Below are 21,052 nucleotides of genomic sequence, written 5' to 3'. Positions count from 1 at the left end.
AAGTGAATGAACAATGGCACAGTCGGGGGCGTTTACCATTTGATTTGGTCATCTCAGTACATTAGCATATGAATGGCGCGCTCTGCTGGTGGGTGTGATCACATTAGAGATAATTCGCTGAGCCAGTAAAAACTGTACATTGCTTAGTTTCATACATATTACTTTGCAGGAGAATATGTTTTTTAAATTTGAATTGTTTTCTATAAAAGTAGACATTTTAAGCTTTCTTTAGACATATTTTTCACATTTAGACATATGTTTCAATGATAAGTATTCGCGGAGTTTCAGTTCATTTTTGTGATGTTTCAGATATATGCTCGCGAACCCAGAGACTACTTGCAGCTCACTTTTTTTTTATTTTCTTTATTTTACAAAAGCACAAGGTTTTGTTGTTATTGTGAGTGTACACCAATAAAAGTAGACCCTTTATAGTCTCTAATGATAACTTACACTTATCTGTATGCCCCAAAATGATGGAGAATTTTATGTTGTTTCCGCTGTAATGACGGAAAAATTCAGCAGGATGTGCCGGCACGTCCATCGACCCCAGAGGGTTAAGCACAGGTGGGAATCATTCACCACTCATCTCCCCCGGCCTTACTCCCCACAGCATGGCACTCAGCCACGCCCCCTCCGCCTCAGATACAATTTAAAATTTAGACCATAATCTCTTGTCTCTCCACATTTTCTTCACTGAGAGCCTTTCAGAAAGGACAGATATTTGCCCCATTTTTTTAACACACACATCTAATCCACCAAGCTGTTTATATGACATCCTTTCAAACGCCGCCACCCTGCCCAATTTGGTGAACCATTCTTGAAATGGAGCGCCATTTGTCTTCCATCCTCTAAGAATTATCTGTCTGCTAGTCATTACACTGGTTTGGACCCAGCTTTTTGTATATTTGTCACCTACTTTAATAACCGCCCCATCACACAACATACAGTGCATCCGGAAAGTATTCACAGCGCCTCACTTTTACCACATTTGGTTATGTTACAGCCTTATTCCAAAAAAGATTAAATTCATTATTTTCTTCAAAATTCTACAAACAGTACCCCATAATGACAACATGAAAAAAGTTTGTTTGAAATCTGAACCAAATAAATTTGTTTGAAATACATAAGTATTCACAGCCTCTTCCATGACACTCAAAATTGAGCTCAGGTGCATCCTGTTTCCACTGATAATCCTTGATGTTTCTACAACTTGATTGGAGTCCACCTGTGGTAAATTCAGTTGATTGGACATGATTTGGAAAGGAACACACCTGTCTATATAAGGTCCCACAGTTAACAGTGCATGTCAGAGCACAAACCAAGCCATGAAGCCCAAGGAATTGTCTGTATACCTCCGAGACAAGATTGTATCGAGACACAGATCTGGGGAAGGGTGCAGAAAAGTTTCTGCTGCATTGAAGGTCCCAATGAGCACAGTGGCCTCCATCCATAAATGGAAGAAGTTTGGAACCACCAGGACTCTTCCTAGTGCTGGCCGCCAGGCCAAACTGTGCAATCGGGGGAGAAGGTCCTTAGGAGGTGACCAAGAACCCGATGGTCACTCTGACAGAGCTCCAGCGTTTCTCTGTGGAGAGAGAAGAACAACCATCTCTGCAGCACTCCACCAATCAGGCCTGTATGGTAGAGTGGCCAGATGGAAGTAAAAGGCACATGACAGCCCGTCTGGAGTTTACCAAAAGGCACCTAAAGGATTCTCAGGACATGAGAAACAAAATTCTCTGGTCTGATGAAACAAAGATTGAACTCTTTGGCCTGAATGGCAAGCGTCATGTCTGGAGGAAACCAGGCACCGCTCATCACCTGGCCAATACCATCCCTTCAATGAAGCATGGTGGTGGCAGCATCATGCTGTGGGGATGTTTTTCAGCAGCAGGAACTGAGAGACTAGTCAGGATCAAGGGAAAAATGAATGCAACAATGTACAGACATTCTTGATGAAAACCTGCTCGAGCGCTCTGGACCTCAGACTGGGGCGAAGTTTCCTCTTCCAAGAGGACAACGACCCTAAGCACACAGCCAAGATAACAAAGGAGTGGCTACGGGACAACTCTGTGAATGTCCTTGTGTGGCCCAGCCAGAGTCCAGATTTGAACCCAACTGAACATCTCTGGAGAGATCTGAAAATGTCTGTGCACCGACGCTCCCCATCCAACCTCATGAAGCTCGAGAGGTTCAGCAAAGAAGAATGGGAGAAACTGCCCAAAAATAGGTGTGCCAAGCTTGTAGCATCACACACAAAGACTTGAGGCTGTAATTGGTGTCAAAGGTGCTTCAACAAAGTATTGAGCAAAGGCTGTGAATACTTGTGATTTTTTTTTTTTTTTTTTAACATTTTTTAATTTTTTAATTTTTTTTATTTATTTATATTTTTAATAAATTGGCAAAGATTTCAAACAAACTTCTTTCACGTTGTCATTATGGGGTATTGTTTGTAGAATTTTGAAGAAAATAATATATTTAATCCATTTTGGAATAAGGCTGTAACATGACAAAATTTGGAAAAAGTGAAGCGCTGTGAATACTTTACGGATGCACTGTACGTAGTCTAGGGCAGAAATAAATTTGAGTGTCTAAAGCCTTGCATCTAAAATTCTGGAGTCTTACCCAGAATTCCTGAATCCCAGCACAGAACCAAAGAGCATGGGCCATGTCCCGATCCTCCAACTGACTTCGCCAGCAGGTAGGTATGACCTTCAAACCAAGCCTAACAATCTAGAGGGAGTCCAGTAGAAACAATGCAAAATCTAAAACAGAATAAGGCGTACCTCTGCATCCCTAGACATAGTTTTAAAATTTTTAAGAATACTTTCCCACTCTCCATCCTCCAGTACTAAATTCAAATCTCTTTCCCATAACCACTTAAGAGCTGTTAAGGCCTCTTCACAAAGACTGAATCAACAAGGAATAATAAACAGAGGCTGTGTGCACCATACAGAGTGTGTCTACTGCTATAGGGGGCTGTGTACTATCATTAAAAATAGTACAAAATAGATGACACTGCTGTAAATACCGGAGAAATTTAGACCTAGAAATAACAAATTGAATATATTTGGTTATATTTTCAAATAATCTCAAAGCTCCGTTTTCATAAAGGTCACCAAGTGTTGTGACACCCCTCTCCAACCATTCTTTCCAGCAAAAGGGGGACTTGTTAATTGTGATAAATTATTTATTTTGAGAGTATTAATATGGATTTACGGCACACTTTTACTTGATTTAAAAACCCATTGTTTTTAATTTACCTACTCGCCATAAAAAATAAATATCTAATGAAAAGTGGCAGTCATCGGGGTCCAAGAACATATGGATCTAACATCTTATTTGACCTTTGATAGAATTAAAATGAGAGTGTGAGGGACAGACTAGAGGTGGGCGATATGAGTTATTCTATATCACGATAACAATATATATTGTGATATAGTAATTTTTTTCTGGAAAACCAATACAAATCTGTTAACATAATAACCATAAGGTTTAATTATAAATTTGATTCTTACATCAACTTATCGATTTGCTTCAGGAGATAGTCATGTGGATTACTTTTATGCTGCCTAAATATGCCTTTTGGATGTCAAATAGCCAGCAGCCTGATGTCACCCATTTGCTTACATTTAAATACAGAGCTTCAACATTTTTCTCAAAATCTTAAATTGTGTTCTGCTGAAAAAGACAGTCATACATATCTGGGCTGGCTTCTGGGTAAGTGAATAATGACAGGATTTTCATTTTTTGTGGACTATTCCTTTAAATCATCCTTACATAATACTTAATTTCACATTATGCCACATTTCAGTCTGTTGTTGACCAACATTATTATAAACTTTCCTCAAAGTCAAGAATTTTTCAAAGCAAAGGAACAAAATAAATTACATTAATTTCAGAAAACAATGCACGTTTTGCAGAAAATACATTTTAATTATGTATTTTCAAAATTTTTAAGAATCAGCAGTGAGTTTGTGGCCACATTTGTGCTGTTGTCTGATCTGCATAATTCCTTTAGTGAATCCGGCTTTAAACCAGCACGTGCAAATTACCATCTGCAACTCATTCCCCGCTCAAGCCTGTTTTCAGTCTCATGTGAAGCGTGCACACTGATAGATATGCTCGAACTGTGCACATGGATATATTATATCTCGATATACACAGTATAGGAAAAACTCTATCAATTGACACTGTATATCATTGCCACAAAATATATTTTCATAACACCCATCCCTAGGTCAGACCAAAACATTGACAAAAAGCATCTTTAAAAATAAATAAAAAATCTGTAGACAACACTTCCATTAAGCACAAGTTGTCAATATTAGATGTGATCTGAGATATAGATATACAGTGAGGAAAATAAGTATTTGAACACCCTGCTATTTTGCAAGTTCTCCCACTTAGAAATCATGGAGGGGTCTGAAATTGTCATCGTAGGTGCATGTCCACTGTGACACATAATCAAAAAAAAAATTCCAGAAATCACAATGTATGATTTTTTAACTATTTGTATGATACAGCTGCAAATAAGTATTTGAACACCTGTCTATCAGCTAGAATTCTGACTCTCAAAGACCTGTTAGTCTGCCTTTAAAATGTCCACCTCCACTCCATTTATTTTCCTAAATTAGATGCACCTGTTTGAGGTTGTTAGCTGCATAAAGACACCTGTCCACCCCATACAATCAGTAAGAATCCAACTACTAACATGGCCAAGACCAAAGAGCTGTCCAAAGACACTAGAGACAAAATTGTACACCTCCACAAGGCTGGAAAGTGCTACGGGGAAATTGCCAAGCAGCTTGGTGAAAAAAGGTCCACTGTTGGAGCAATCATTAGAAAATGGAAGAAGCTAAACATGACTGTCAGTCTCCCTCGGACTGGGGCTCCATGCAAGATCTCACCTCGTGGGGTCTCAATGATCCTAAGAAAGGTGAGAAATCTGCCCGGAACTACACGGGAGGAGCTGGTCAATGACCTGAAAAGAGCTGGGACCACCGTTTCCAAGGTTACTGTTGGTAATACACTAAGACGTCATGGTTTGAAATCATGCATGGCACGGAAGTTTCCCCTGCTTAAACCAGCACATGTCAAGGCCCGTCATAAGTTTGCCAATGACCATTTGGATGATCCAGAGGAGTCATGGGAGAAAGTCATGTGGTCAGATGAGACCAAAATAGAACTTTTTGGTCATAATTCCACTAACCGTGTTTGGAAGAAGAAGAATGATGAGTACCATCCCAAGAACACCATCCCTTCTGTGAAGCATGGGGGTGGTAGCATCATGCTTTGGGGGTGTTTTTCTGCACATGGGACAGGGCGACTGCACTGTATTAAGAAGAGGATGACCGGGGCCATGTATTGCGAGATTTTGGGGAACAACCTCCTTCCCTCAGTTAGAGCATTGAAGATGGGTCGAGGCTGGGTCTTCCAACATGACAATGACCCGAAGCACACAGCCAGGATAACCAAGGAGTGGCTCTGTAAGAAGCATATCAAGGTTCTGGCGTGGCCTAGCCAGTCTCCAGGCCTAAACCCAATAGAGAATCTTTGGAGGGAGCTCAAACTCCCTCCTGCAGTGTGTGCAAACCTGGTGAAAAACGAATCGGTTACTAACGTAACCTCGGTTCTCTCTAGATGAGGGAACGAGTATTGCGTAAGCTAGCTTACGCTACGGGAAAGATTAATCTTTTCTGAGATATTGAAGCCAAACAATTATCCTTAATTTTGTATCCATTGTCAACGCAGTGCGGCAGCTGCAGACCTTGAGCGGGCTAGCTAGCGAGCTCATAGGTTGCTCTGCGGCAATTGCTGCAGCCTATAGACGAGCTTGGGCGAACTCGCATCCAATGAGAGGCGTCCGCGCGCTCACTGCATCAAAGTCCGCCAAAATGGGCATGACTAGAGTGCATATAAGCGTAGTTTGTAGGCTGGAACCCTGGTTTTCATTGAATGAAGCGAAAAATCGCTCGTGGCGCGAGCACGGCTGGTTACACAATACTCGTTCCCTCATCTAGAGAGAACCGAGGTTACGTTAGTAACCGATTCATTCTCTTACGAGAGGTTCTCTCGTATTGCGTAAGCTAGCTTACGCTACGGGAACCCTTTGTCAACGCCGTGCGCGCCAAGCATCCACTGCATGAGCCCCAGGGAATTAAGGGGGACCCGGGTGAGCCCTTGTGAGTGGGGAATTAATATTTTGCCGGCAAGAGTGCGGGTCAGTGTGTGTGTGTAGTACATAAGCACATAGACAGAGCGGTGGTGCCGGTCTGTGTGGAATGTGTCCCATTAATGCAGCTCACCAGGGGAGCTGTAGCGTATTAAACCGCTAGCAGTTTAGCCTGCAGAGCGGGTACTTCCAGATTGTAAAATCTGACAAAGGTGGAGGGGGAAGCCCAGCCCGCTGCCACACATATGTCGTGAATGGAAATCCCGCTGGACCATGCCCACGAGGAGGCCATGCCTCTAGTGGAGTGAGCCCTAATGCCTAGCGGGCATGGTAGGTCTTTTGACGCGTACGCGGCAGCAATAGCGTCCACTATCCATCTGGACAGTGTCTGTTTCGAGCGGCGAGACCTTTGGTGCGCCCTCCAAACGAAACGAAAAGCTGCTCAGAGCGTCTGAAAGATGCGGAGCGCGCAGTATACAATCTCAGTGCTCTGACTGGGCAAAGGAGATTGGCGTTGCGTTCACTATCAGATCCTGGTAGCGCCGACAAGGAAATAATCTGTGCTCTGAAAGGAGTACCGATCACCTTGGGGACATAGCCGTGTCTAGGCTTTAAAATGACCTTGGAGTCACTTGGTCCAAACTCAAGACACGCAGCGCTAACAGACAGCGCGTGAAGATCTCCCACCCGTTTAACTGATGATAGGGCAGTTAGAAAAACGGTTTTAAGTGAGAGGTGTTTCACATCCATGAATTGAAGCGGTTCGAAGGGAGGGGCTTTCATAGCTTCCAGAACTATAGAAAGATCCCAGATAGGAACCGATGGGGGGCGCGGAGGGTTCATCCTTCTAGCTCCCCTGAGGAAGCGGATGACCAGCTCGTTTTTACCCTGTGACTGGCCGTGCAGGGGTTCAGCGAACGCCGCGACGGCCGCCACATACACTTTGAGCGTGGATGGGGATCTGCCCTTATTCAGCAGCTCTTGTAAAAACACGAGCAGCGGCGATACCCCACATGTCCGTGAGTCCAGGTCTCTGTCGGTGCACCATTTTGAAAACACAGACCATTTTGACGCATAGAGTCTTCTCGTGGAGGGGGCTCTAGCATGTATGATGGTGTTTATTACTCCTGGCAAAGCGACGGGTAGTTGTTGATCACCCACGCGTATAGCGCCCAGCGCTCTGGGTGGGGATGCCAGATCGTGCCGCGAGCTTGCGAGAGGAGATCTGCTCTCACTGGGATGGGCCACAGGGCTGTCAGTGACAGCTGTGTAAGCTCTGGGAACCATGTCTGATTCTCCCAGCGCGGGGCTATGAGGAGCACCGAGTGGCGCGTTTCCCTGATCCTCTGCATTACCTGTGGCAATAGCGAGACGGGAGGGAAGGCGTAAAGCGGGCAGTTGGGCCAGTCCTGGGCCAGTGCGTCCTCGCTTTTCGAGAAAAATACTGGGCAGTGAGAGTTCTCTTCTGACGCAAAGAGGTCTATCTCTGCTCTGCCGAATATGCGCCATAACGTCTGGACTGTTTGAGCGTGCAGGGACCATTCCCTTGGGGGAATATTGTCTCTGGACAGTCTGTCTGGGCCGTCGTTCAGGTGGCCTGGCGCAGGTGGCACTGGGACCAACTCAGTATGCGTTTCGTCAGATGGAAGAGGTTCCTGGATCTGACACCGCCCTGACGGTTTAGATAGGATACCACAGATCTGTTGTCCGAACGGACCAGGACGTGGTTACCTTGAATGACCGGGAGGAAGCGCACGAGCGCGTACTCGACCGCTATCATTTCCAGACAATTTATGTGAAGGAGCTTTTCCTGAACTGACCATAGGCCAAAAACCGGAGAGCCCTCGCAAACCGCGCCCCAACCCGTGTTGGACGCGTCTGTCGAAATGACTTTTCGGCGAGATACAGCTCCCATCGTCACTCCCCGCTGGTACCATTCGGCTACTGTCCAGGGCTGCAGAGCTGAGATACAGGTCTGTGGCCCAAGCCCGGCGAGACGCGCGGGTGTTTAGCCAATGCTGAAGCGGGCGCATGCGCAGTAAACCCGGCTGAAGCACTGCTGCGGCTGAGGCCATGTAACCTAGCACTCTCTGAAATTTTTTCAGAGGCGTGAGGCTGTTCATCTGAAAGGACACGGCTAGTCACTGAACACTGGTCTAGTTCTATTCCAAGGAAGGAAATTGCCTGACTGGGCTGTAGTGAGCTCTTGGTCCAATTGACTGCAAGGCCCAAACTGTTCAGATGACTGAGGAGAACTGTCCTGTGAGACAGGAGCTCCGTATGTGATTGTGCCAAAATCAGCCAATCGTCCAAATAGTTCAGAATTCGCAAACCCTGACTCCGCAGGGAGTGCGGCGCCCGCGTCCATGCACTTCGTGAAAGTACGAGGTGCTAAGGACAGGCCGAGCGGAAGGACGGTGTATTGATAAACTTGGCCGTCGAAGGCAAATCTCAAGAATGGCCTGTGACGGGGATTTATCTGAATCTGAAAGTATGCATCTTTCAGATCGAGAGAAATAAACCAGTCCCCTGGCGCACATGCGCGAGGAGTTTGCTGGTTGTAAGCATTTTGAGCGGTCTTTTTGCAAGCGCTTTGTTCAAAACCCTGAGATCTAATATTGGTCTGAGGCCGCCGTCTTTCTTGGGGACAAGAAAATAACGGCTGTAAAACCCCGACTCAGCTCAGAGGCGGCACTCTCTCTATGGCCCTTTTGCACAGAAGGTTTGCTATTTCTGAACGAAGCATGCATGCTGCTTCCGTGTTCACAGTAGTTTCGAGCCGCGCTCTGAAGCAAGGAGGATGGCGATCGAACTGTAGCAAATAGCCCTGTTTTATTGTGCTTAACACCCATTCGGATATCCCTGGAATATCTTCCCACGCTTTGAAGCGTAACGCTAGAGGGTGAATGGCCAAATCGCCCTGATTGCCGCACACAGCGCGGTGAACAGAATGTGTGAGCACGCTTAGTGTGTTTATGCATGACTGCTCGCAGACAGCAGTGACAGGCTGTTCTCTGAGTGACTTCCCGATTGAGGTAAATGGGGAAAGAGTCACATCTGATAAGTGATGTGCGAGCATAGGCACGGGACTTACATGCGGAGAGGTGTTTGCTGGCCGTGTGACAGAGCGGGCAGAGGAGGGGCGCGCGCACGGGCTCGTGGGCACGTTTATTAACTCTAACACTCGAGCGGTTCGTAACCGCTTTATGTGAGTGTGCTCTGATAGGGACACGGGATGTGTAATGCTTGTGTGTAGGGGAGAACACTGGGTTGTGGGCACATTTTCTACACATAGGGCATGTTTGCTCTTTACAAGATTTCTTTGGGTCGCCGTGAAAACGGCGTTTGAGCGCAGGCAAGCGGGTGTTAACACCGGCTTGTTGGCTGCTAAATCTACCACTGTAGTAGCCTGAGAGAAGGGGACTGACGGGGCTAAGCTTTGACGGTGGTCCGGCCGCGGCGGGACTGATCCGTCGTTTTGTCAACAAAGCTAGGAGGACTTTGGTTGTTCAGGTTTCAGCGCGATTCTAGGCCGAGGCCCGTGGGGCGGCGGTCTGCGGCTGCTGTCTGAACGCGATCGAGGGCTGCCGCCCTGTCGACGCTGAGAAGTCTGGCTTTGCTGAGCTGGGCGCTGTGAAGAGGCTCGTGCAGGAGGCTCACGTGGGCGGCCTGCAGAGGAGTTAGCGCGACGAGGCAGAAAGAGATTCATGGCTTGTGTGGCTTTTTGGACCTCTGAAAACCGGTCAATGATACCACTCACCGCGGAGCCGAAGAGACCGGATGGAGAGAGCGGTGCGTTGAGGAACGTAGAGCACTCTGCTTCTCCCATGTCGGCTAGCGTTAGCCACAGATGTGTCTCGGTCACAGTCAGCGCGGCCATGCACTTCCCTATAGCTTGGGCTGCAGCTTTGGTAGCGCGGAGGGCGAGGTCCGTCGCACTTCTTATGTCTGCAACCGCCTCTGGATGCCTGCTTTCCTCATCCCACTCCCGTAGAAGGTCCGCTTGGAGGATCTGTAAAACGGCCATAGAGTGCAGAGCAGATGCAGCTTGGCCGGCAGCGGAATAGGCGCGGCCAACACAGGCGGAAGTTGTTCTGCAGGCCTTAGACGGGAGCACTGGTTTAGACCGCCATTTCGCGGAGGGCGGGCAAAGGTGTGCTGCTACCGCATCCTCGACCGGAGGGATGGAAGCGTAGCCCTTCTCGGTGGCACCGTCCACCGAAGCAAGAGAGGTGGAGACGTGGGATCGGACCCTGGCCGAGAAAGCGCGTTCAAGATTTGGAAAGCTTCGGCGTGGAGTTCCGGCAGGAAGGGAGCGGCCGGGTAGCGGGTGCTCGCTGCGGCGGTTCTGAAGAAAGCAGCCGTCGAGTCTGTTGGGTGCCTGCTCAGTGGGCGGTGACCACTCGAGCCCGAGGCGGTCGACGGCCTGTGTGAGGAGGCGTGTTAGTTCCCCTTCGACTCCGGCGCGGGTCCTGCTGGATTCCTGGGCCGAGGAGGAGACGTGTGAGCCTGACCACTCCTCGTTGTCCGAAGCCATAATGGAACACGCTTCTTCGTCCGAGATGGCAGCAGAGCAGCCGCTCGCCGCCAACTGCGCATCCCGGGTGGGCAGGCAGGGTGAAGGCGATGCTTGAGGGATGGGCTCCGGCGAGGCAATCGCTTCTACCACTGGTTCCGGCAGCCTTTGAGAGTGGCGCTTTTTTCTGCGCCGCTGAATAGAAGCCGGCGCGGCGGCTTCGGTCCTGAGCGCTTCGAGTCGAGCCCGCAGGGTCGACATCGGCAGCTCCTCGCAGAGATCGCATCCGCCTTCAGCGAGGCGAGCTCTGCATGCCCCAGTCCCAGGCAGAGAGCGCCAGATGATGTGGCGGTCTCCGGTGCTGAGAGGGGCGCGGCATGAGGCGCAAGTGGAGCGAGGCATCTTTAAAAAGACGCTCGTACTCTTTTGTGAAGTTCTTAAGAACTCGCTTGCTTTAAAAAGGATACGTCGCCAGATGGCGTAGCTCGCAGGATGGCTGAAGGTGGCGAAGACGGCCGGCTTCTTCGAGCGCTGTCCACGCTTGCTTGATGCCCCTCGAACGGCGACGCGGCTTCTGGTTCAGAGATGCGAAGAGCTTCGCTGAAGAGATGAAAATCGAGGTTCCAGCCTACAAACTACGCTTATATGCACTCTAGTCACGCCCATTTTGGCGGGCTTTGATGCAGTGAGCGTGCGGACGCCTCTCATTGGATGCAAGTTAGCCCAAGCTCGTCTATAGGCTGCAGCAGTTGCCGCAGAGCAACCTATGAGCTCGCTAGCTAGCCCGCTCAAGGTCTGCAGCTGCCGCACTGCGTTGACAATGGATACAAAATTAAGGATAATTTTTTGGCTTCAATATCTCAGAAAAGATTAATCTTTCCCGTAGCGTAAGCTAGCTTACGCAATACGAGAGAACCTCTCGTAAGAGAACTACAGGAAACGTTTGACCTCTGTAATTGCAAACAAAGGCTACTGTACCAAATATTAACATTGATTTTCTCAGGTGTTCAAATACTTATTTGCAGCTGTATCATACAAATAAATAGTAAAAAAATCATACATTGTGATTTCTGGATTTTTTTTTTTTAGATTATGTCTCTCACAGTGGACATGCACCTACGATGACAATTTCAGACCCCTCCATGATTTCTAAGTGGGAGAACTTGCAAAATAGCAGGGTGTTCAAATACTTATTTTCCTCACTGTATATACTGCACATGAAGTTTAGGAGACTGTGAACCTATACTTAAACTTAATTTTCATTTCCATCAAATATACAGCTACTGTGAGTTAGGTCTATGGTTTGTACAAGCTATTAGGCCATTAGATTGCAGAGCATTGGACTATTGCAGTGCATCTGGCAAATTAGATGAATATAACAGTTAGAAGATAATTTTTTTTTCTGATTCACAATGAATGGCTGTGACTAGATGTTGATGATATTTAAGTTATTATTTGACAAACACATTTCACACAGTAGCATAAAAGTAAAATCTTTGGAGGGTTTAAGACTTTCAAGGATTTCTTAACTTGTGCCTCCCTCTGGTGGACAACATTGATACATCCTGCATCTGTCCTTTACTAAGTTTTATTAAGTTATTGTTTGGACATGATCAATGTACACATTTGTTTTGGTGTCAGATTTCAACTGCCTTAATCACAGTTGAAAAAGCAAGATTTTTTAAGTTATATTGTCCCCTAGCATCATAAATGTATGAAATTTTGCCTTAGACCTCCGTGACCTCAGAATGTTCTATTGTCCATGTGTTTTATTTTTTGTTGTGTTTCAATATTGCGCTCACAAAATACAAGTCATTGTAGGCCACACCCAAAAATATTAGTTTTGCTAATATTTTCCAAATGATTTAAAGAATCTAAAAATTTTTTGATAATTTTGTCAGGAGGGTCTGTAGATGATGTATATAACATAGGGTGGCCAGACATCCCATTTTTCCCGGGACAGTCTTCCCGTATTCAAGCACTTGTTCTAGTGTCCCGACTTATTGTGAAAAAATGGTTTTGTCCCATATTTCCCCTCTCCTAAAATGTCTCTATCGCATAAGTGGCTTTCTCAGTCACGTGAGTATTCTAATTAAAGGTAGCCAAGGATACAGCTTGTAAAACCAATAAAATCACAGTGTTATTTTAAGTAAATGATTGGATTAAACTATCCAATCACAGTCCCCTATCAATAGATGTCCAGTAATTGAACTGATTGGAGAGTCAGTTTGAAAGGGCACACAGATGAAATTGCAGTTGGAAAATGTCAAGGAAGCGTGCATGTACATTTTAATGAGGATCTTCAAAAAGAGATTACATTTCTAAAAAAAGGAGTCACAGACAGCCTAGTCAAGTGAGGTGTGAGATTTGTGGAGCTCTATTTTCCATTGCACATGGAGGCTGCACCGAGATCGTGCAGCATGTTCATACAAAAAAAATTATGTGGTTACTGCTACTAATTAAGTGTGCAAAACCAATTGTTAGCGATTTGTGTTTTTTCCAGAAGAGTTCAGAATCTGATAAAGTGCACGCAAGTGAAGGGCTTTTTGCTTATCGTTCTGTTGTGCGTGGCCATAGATTTCGGTCTGCTGACTGCACTTCAAAATTGATCAAGAAATTGTATGATCCAAAACTTTCTTCTGCCTACACCAAATCTGAAGTTGTCATATGCAACGTACTCCCTTTGTCCAGCCTGACTATCAGAAATTACTGCAGCATGGCAACATACTTTCCTCTCTCTTGGTCCAGGTCTTGAAAGAATAAAAATATTTGTAAGAGACATTTTCAGCAATCCTTGCACTAAACTTTGGATTGACTTTGCATTCATGCAAACAGCCACTTTTAACCATGCACTGGAGAGAGTAGGGCAAGACCGAATATCAGCCACAGAAGTGGCTTTGCACATTCATGACCTGAGAAAAGTCTTGCATTCCAAGCTGGAGGAATCATTCATACCCTCTGACATTAAAAACATTTGGAATCCCTGGTTGAAGCTGGTAACATGCGAGCAGATTTCTTTTGTGCAGTGAGGAACTTTTATTCAGCATCACTGTTTACCTTCAAAATTGGAGCTGCTCATTGGAGAACACAGAAAAACTTGAGTGGTCCCCTACTGAGAGACATCTGAGAGTGGAAAGACATTCAGAGCAGCCTCCAACACTTCTACTCCAGAATCCCCACTCTCAGTTTGATTGACGAAAACACGCTCTCTGAGTGGGCTTGTGTGAAAAAACATTGTCACTCATTACATCACTTGAGTGGAACGTGAACAAGACGGCCGTGTCTGAGAGATGGCCAGATGTTTTGGCTCTTATTGCAACAATGAATCATTAGCTCTTAACCGATTATTCAGCTTGTGGCCCGGCTTAAATGTTGTATTAAACGTGCTTACTAACAATAAAGAGGAAAAAAATTATCTTTTAAAAAATACCTCTAAACGACATTCACTGAATTAAAGGGGAAAAAAAAAATACTTTTTATTAAGTGTAATTCAGTAAAGAAATTCACTGTAAAAAATCTTTTATCTTGTTTTTCATTTTAAAATGTTCTAAAAATCCTTAAAACAAGATAAATATACTTGAGAAGCAACATATAAGATATTTAGACTAGCTTTAAGATGCTGTATCTTAAAAATGTGTATTTTGTATAAACGTGTATTTTATTTAATTAAATTTTTGGTATTCTTCTGCGAGCGCAGTTAAGACAAAATATACTTATATTCAAGATCTATTCTCTAAAAGCAAGTCTTATGCTGCTTCTCAGGTGAATGCATCCTTTTTTTTATTTTATTTTTTTTTAGGATTTTTAGATATTTTAAAATATTTGAATTTTTAATATTATATTCTACGTTCTCATAAAAAAAATTTTCTTCTGCAGTATAGCTGGTAAAGAAAATATACATTGTTTTAAATGAGTTTTAGATATTTTTATTGGGAAAACAAGTAAAAAAACCAAACTAATCATAAATGTATTTTGGTGCAGTGTATACGGGGCGAAGACTACCCTCTCTCACCTTTCTGTTCACTTCAATCCATCCTTAACTCACAAAAAACAAACTCTCTCTTATTAATAAAGCTGCGTATTGCCAATTTTCTTCATGATAAGAAATGCACAGTGACGTATTTTATGATGCAATAAGTCGTATGCCATCGCATTATAATCTACGTATTTGCAGCAAGCGTGCGCACTTGAGGGACGAGCGTCCCCACGACAGGGTGTGTATCAGCCGGATGCAGTTTCAATCTCTCCCCCTTAGATCGGGACATTCGTGCAACTCGTAGAGGCGCTGACCACACAGAGAAATGCCAGAATCTGAGTTTGTAGTTATTTACATGGCCTGCTTCCGTATTATTTGAACTTTAATAAAGTTATAACGCATTTATCTGCATGTATGTGCCGGGGTGGGGGTGGTTGTGTCTTTAGGGCTTACGGTTTTGCTACCCATATTCTTTTTAGGGTACAATTACAGTAGAGTTCCAGCACCTTTGGTGCTTGGCCCCCTAATTAGGCTTTCTATAAAAAAGCTAGTAAGATGGATTAAAATAATGCCAGCCAATAATGATCGATATTAAAATCTCAATCATTCTACAAGATGGCTTTAAAAAGGGATGATGGCCTCCCAATCTTATGTTTCATGGACTAGACAACATGGAATATGTCATATGTAAATCAATATAAGCGGTAAACAAAATGTCTTGGTATTGTATAATAATTGCTTACTTTTTCATGATTAAATAGCCTGTATTTGTAATTGAATTAACTGTATTTACCATTATTAATGTTATATTGTACCATTCTCATGTAATTATGAAGCTATTACATGTATTCGACTGTGTACTAGTGAGTTAATTTGAAGTTAAGCACGGCTTGTCAAAGTAGTCACCCTTTGCCTAGAATTTGCAGACATGTACTCTTGACATTTTCTCAAGTTATCACGCTGGGATGCTTTTTAAACATTATTGAAGAGTTCCCATCTGTGTCGGGCACTTATTGGCTGCTTTCCTTTTATTATTTGATCCAAGTCATCAATTTCAAAAACGTTTTTTTATCATTACATTTCATTAACATGAACCAACATGTACATTATGTAATTAAGTTATTACATTTAGTACTCTGTACTTGGGTAATTACACTGTTACAGGGACAATGTCAAATATAGTGTTACCAACTTTTTTTATACATTTTTTTTTTTTCTGGAATGAAATGGTTAAACCCATTTAGGTTATTTGCTTAAGAATTGTGAAAAATGTCAAACCATTTTCTCTGTTTTTCAGGCGCTGATCACTCAGACAAGAGCAAAGCAGGCAGCGATGATGAGTGAGGTTGAGTGGAGGGGTCGTATGGTTCCTGTTAAAATCGACAAGGCCAGAATCTTTCTGTTGGGTCTGGCAGACAATGAAGCTGCTATTGCACAGGTTTATAAACATGCACAATCACACCATTACTTTTTGTTTGCATTTTATTTAGTTTTTACTCACAGTACTGCCACCAAGATGAAATTGACAGGACAGTTAATTACCAGCTGCTCTTCAAAAAGGAGAAATATATCTGCAAGCAGCAATTACAGGGCCAAGCCAACAGCAGCAGACCCATTATAAGTGAAGTAAATTAGATGTGGTTTCCACAGTGAGAATTTTTTTCGAACTTTAAAAGCGATTAGAAGAACGACTTGTAACACTATACAATTACTAAGAACTTCTGAACAATTGGTGGTTCTGTCTCCAAACTGTGCAGTCTCAGGGCATGGTGGTTTATAACTCAAAGCTTCCTGGTTGGCCTCCTCAGTTATATTTGTGAGACCATTTCTCTGTATCAGTTTGGATTATCAAAAATCCAAATGATTGCTTTCGTGCAGCTTGGTCTGAAGATCATTAGAGTGAAGTGTGGAGGAGTGCATAATGTAATATGTATTAAGAAAATCACTGAACAAATAAAGTTAATTGATACTGAATTAATGTCCACAATATTTCAAACGGTTTCCATTTTAATTAAAAATGGAAGAAAATCTAGCTGGACAGAAATTAAAAACAAGATGATAATTTTGACCTGTTGATGGCGCTAGACAGTTTGAGATAGAGACCCCAAATTTGCTAACAGGAATGTTTAGATTCTCTCTTACCAGTGTGCCAAATTTCACGACTTTTTATTATGCTGTTCCTTGGGCTGTAATAGACTTCAGTGGCAGAGAAATAATTTAACTTTACCGATCTTAATTGGTTTTCTTTGCCAGATATTAATAATATTAATACTGTGACAGTGCACTCTCTTTGTATCAAAATGCCTTTGTATACCAAAAACGTGGTGATGTCTCCACAACATTGTTATTGCTGTGCTATTTTTAATAGTCAGTATCAGCTGTCGTTGGCAGATACATTACCTTATAATGGGTCTGACTGAAGATGGGTTGTGTTGGTTGGGATTTTTGTTTTATTGTGTGTATTCTATAGATCAGGGGTGCCCACACTTTTTTGCATGATGATCTACTTTTAAATGACCAACTCAATAAGATCTACCAACTTAAAAAAAAAAAAATTTCATTTAAAAAAATAAATTTATTGGGACTGCATGTATCCCTACATGGAATTCATCTTCTAAGTAATCAAAAAAATATAATAATATTCAATGTTGATCATTCAGATTTAACACTAAACCCAAAACACCTACAGCACAATATATTACAATAGCCAGGGCATTTACCTTATTCTGATGACTTCCACTGAATGGAATCAGACAGTTTTACATAATCTGGGCAGCAGCTGTTGGTAGCTAGTCTCAAACACTGCTAGCTTCGCAATTTCACGCTCTGTTCTCAGAAGCCCTTGGAAGGCGCAAACCTAGTTGTTATGGCAACTGAATAAAGAAAAATCTCGCCTGGTCAAAATTTACTCGTCAAGTGCATGTCAGACATAAACTAAAAGAAGGAAAGACGAAAATTTTACGAAAGCACATTCAAATTTTGTGCGATCTACCAGCATTGCCTTTGCGATTGATGTATTCGGCACCCCTGATATAGATGCTTGGAACATTTTTAATTGGTAATATGCAGGCTTTTGAACCAATATATAACACTAGTATACATTGCAATAAGATACAATCAGTATTGATCCTATTGACAACATCGCTTTTAACAGTCATTTTGAGTGTGCATAACGCAGTGATTATAGACAAATGTACTTGACACAATTATATGCAATATATACAGAGGAAAGAAATCCTAAACCAGTGAGGATGTGCTTTTAATTTGCCTAATTTTTTTTATAAAAAGCGTATTGGTTCTCTTAACATGTACAGTGCATCCGGAAAGTATTCACAGCGCTTCACTTTTTCCACATTTTGTTATGTTATAGCCTTATTCCAAAATTGATTAAATTCATTATTTTTCTCAAAGTTCTACAAACAATACCCCATAATGACAACGTGAAAGTAGTTTGTTTGAGACCTTTGCAAATTTATTAAAAATAAAAAATGAAAATAATCCCATGTACATAAGTATTCACAGCCTTTGCTCAATACTTTGTTGAAGCACCTTTGACACCAATTACAGCCTCATGTCTTTGTGTTTGATGCTACAAGCTTGGCACACCTATTTTTGGGCAGTTTCACCCATTCTTCTTTGCAGGACCTCTCAAGCTGCATCAGGTTAGATGGGGAGCGTCAGTACACAGCCATTTTAAGATCTCTCCAGAGATGTTCAATCGGGTTCAAGTCTGGGCTCTGGCTGGGCCACTCAAGGACATTCACAGAGTTGTCCTGTAGCCACGCCTTTGTTATCTTGGCTGTGTGCTTAGGGTCGTTGTCCTGTTGGAAGATGAACCTTCGCCCCAGTCTGAGGTTCACCTCTCTCCACAGAGAAATGCTGGAGCTCTGTCAGAGTGACCATCGGGCTCTTGGTCACCTCCCTGACTAAGGCCCTTCTCCCCCGATCGCTCCCCTTATGTAGACAGGTTAGCGCCTATCCAAACCATGTCCAATAAACAGAATTTAACACAGGTGGACTCCTATCAAGTTGTAGAAACATCTCAAGGATGATCAGTGGAAACAGGATGCACCTGAGCTCAATTTTGAGTGTCATGGCAAAGGCTGTGAATACTTATGTACATGTTTTTTTGTACTGAAATAGTCTGTGAAAGTGTCCAGAATTCTTTCTTTCTCATTGAGCAACTCAAATACAAACTTGACATTGCTGTTGCAGCTTGTGGAAAAGTCCGGGTTTTTTTTCTCCAAAGATTTCTTGTCGATTTGCACCACCTGTTGTAAAGGCATGATTGTGGTAACGGTGGTCATTTGCGTTACTATCTATGTGACACATTGCCTGTGTTATGAAAAGGCATTTAAGCTTGAGAAAAAAAATAAAAAATCTTAATTTCATTAATGCAGGCAGATAAGGAGCTGGTTGGTGAGGAGGAAGTGGGTTTGGTACTAATGTGAAGTGGTGTATCATCAGCATAGCAGTGAAATTTGAGTCTGTGCCGGCAGAATGATGTTGCCATAGTGAAGCATTCAGGTGAGAGAGCAGTGGACCAAGATCAGAACCCCTAGGGATGCCTTGGGATTGTCGGATTGAGATGTAGTGTTGACAGTCAGAGAGGTAAGAATGGGAATGCAATGTGAGATGGTGTAAAATGCAGAACTAAGGCCAAGGAAAACAAGAATACTGAGGGCACCAGAGTCTGCAACCATGAGAAGGTCATTAAAAACTTGTATTACATGGCTCTCTGGAATACTCTATTCTGATTGGTCAATGGCGCAATCCACTGGTCAGACATGCTCTAACAACTGCACATCCAGGGATTTAAACTTAGCTGAGCTGTCTCTACTGCTTCTCGGCTCACTGTGCAATCTCGACAAGTAAGCTAATAAAATAATTTAAACTCATGAGTAATATTGTAATCGGCTGAAATTTCAGCGCAGATCAATGAGTCCGAGTCAGATGGGCAATTTCACAAAACAAACACTGTGTGTGTGAGAGTGTGTGTGTGTGTGTGTGTGAGTGAGTGAGTCAGCTAGGAGTCACCTAGAGAGAGGCCACTCACCTGTTGGCTTGGCGTCGCTCTGACCCGTTTGCATGCGACGTGGAGATTGGGTTCCAGGTTCAGCCCCGGCGTAGATACAGTTCAGTTTTGAAATGGGGTTGATGTTAAAGGTACAATCAAAAATCATAATGTGACAATTTCCCAAAAAAAGGCAACATCAATTGTCCAATAAAGGGATGATGATCTGCAGTGACAAGACACAGTACATGTGCGACAGACCCCACTTGTCCTAGCTGAAAACCATTACTCTTTTATTTCCCTCCCCCGGGACGCGCACACCACCTCCTCACCACTCACAGGTGACTAACGTCATCTGGGCACATCTGTGATCGTCGGTACTATCCCTAACGACTTCCTAACAGTCTATGCATTTATTTATTTGGTTAGTAGCAATGTAGTAATTAGGGCTGCACGATTTGGACAAAGTCATATTGCGATTATTTTGAAAAATATTGCGATTTGAACTGTGATTATGATGGTAATGTTTTCCACATGTTCAACTGCAAAAAGGCTACTGGGGTTTTCGCACTTGAACCCTCTTAAAAAGAACCAAACTGAGACCTTTTTTCAGTTCAACCACAAACAAATAAATAAATAAATAAACGGTGAATCAAAGTCTTCATATTCAAATGTACATCCACTGTGTACCTGTTTTTGTCCTCTGTCATTTTGTGGTAGGGTCTCAGCCCACTAATCATCATCATCATCATTAGTTTTTGAAACAGTCAACTTTAATATTAGGGATGATCCAATCAGGATTTTAACATCCGATACGATCTCCAATTCTCTTTTCATCTCATCAATCGATGCTGATCATTTAACTTTTATCAGCAGCTCTGTCAAACTGGTTATATGTAAGCTTTCTGCTCAATGTTACTGTTAACTAAATTTCCCTGTTGGTAAAACCATAGTTGTTGCCTAGTTGTGGCTGACAAATATAATGTTGGATTTGAATAATTCGGTATACACAAAATTTAATTTTAAAATATTAATGTTACTCTTTATTCTAGGCCTTAAAAACTAGTAGGCTTATACAACCTATTCTTTACTGTATATAAGATGGTCCTAAAGAATGCATCTTAATGTCAAACTGAAGTTGAACTGATAACCCATTGGTGTAATTAAATTTAAAGTGAAAATATTGTTTAGTTTGTCACCATTACATTTAAATATTTTTATTCATTATTTTATTAATTAAGCAATGAATTATATTAAAGTAAATAAATATTTGATATATATTCATTAAATGTATGTTCCTTTCATTTTATTGGATGTTGGTAATATTAGTTCCACTTTCACTTGTTTCCGTGGGGAGTGTAATAAGGGCGA

At 43.0% G+C, this 21,052-nt stretch overlaps 1 protein-coding gene across 1 annotated transcript in view; it reads left to right on the top strand.

Annotated features, from left to right (window-relative positions):
- Positions 1-21,052, top strand: part of srp68 (signal recognition particle 68) — a 102,832-nt gene that overhangs the window by 40,199 nt on the left and 41,581 nt on the right. The window contains exon 8 of the mRNA XM_052140407.1: positions 15,965-16,105. Within this exon, the coding sequence (XP_051996367.1) occupies positions 15,965-16,105 (141 nt within the window). The remainder of the gene's footprint in view (positions 1-15,964; positions 16,106-21,052) is intronic.

This window comes from Xyrauchen texanus, chromosome 13 (assembly GCF_025860055.1).
Source record: "Xyrauchen texanus isolate HMW12.3.18 chromosome 13, RBS_HiC_50CHRs, whole genome shotgun sequence".
NCBI lineage: Eukaryota > Metazoa > Chordata > Actinopteri > Cypriniformes > Catostomidae > Xyrauchen > Xyrauchen texanus.
This window is presented reverse-complemented; position numbering and strand designations above follow the sequence as displayed.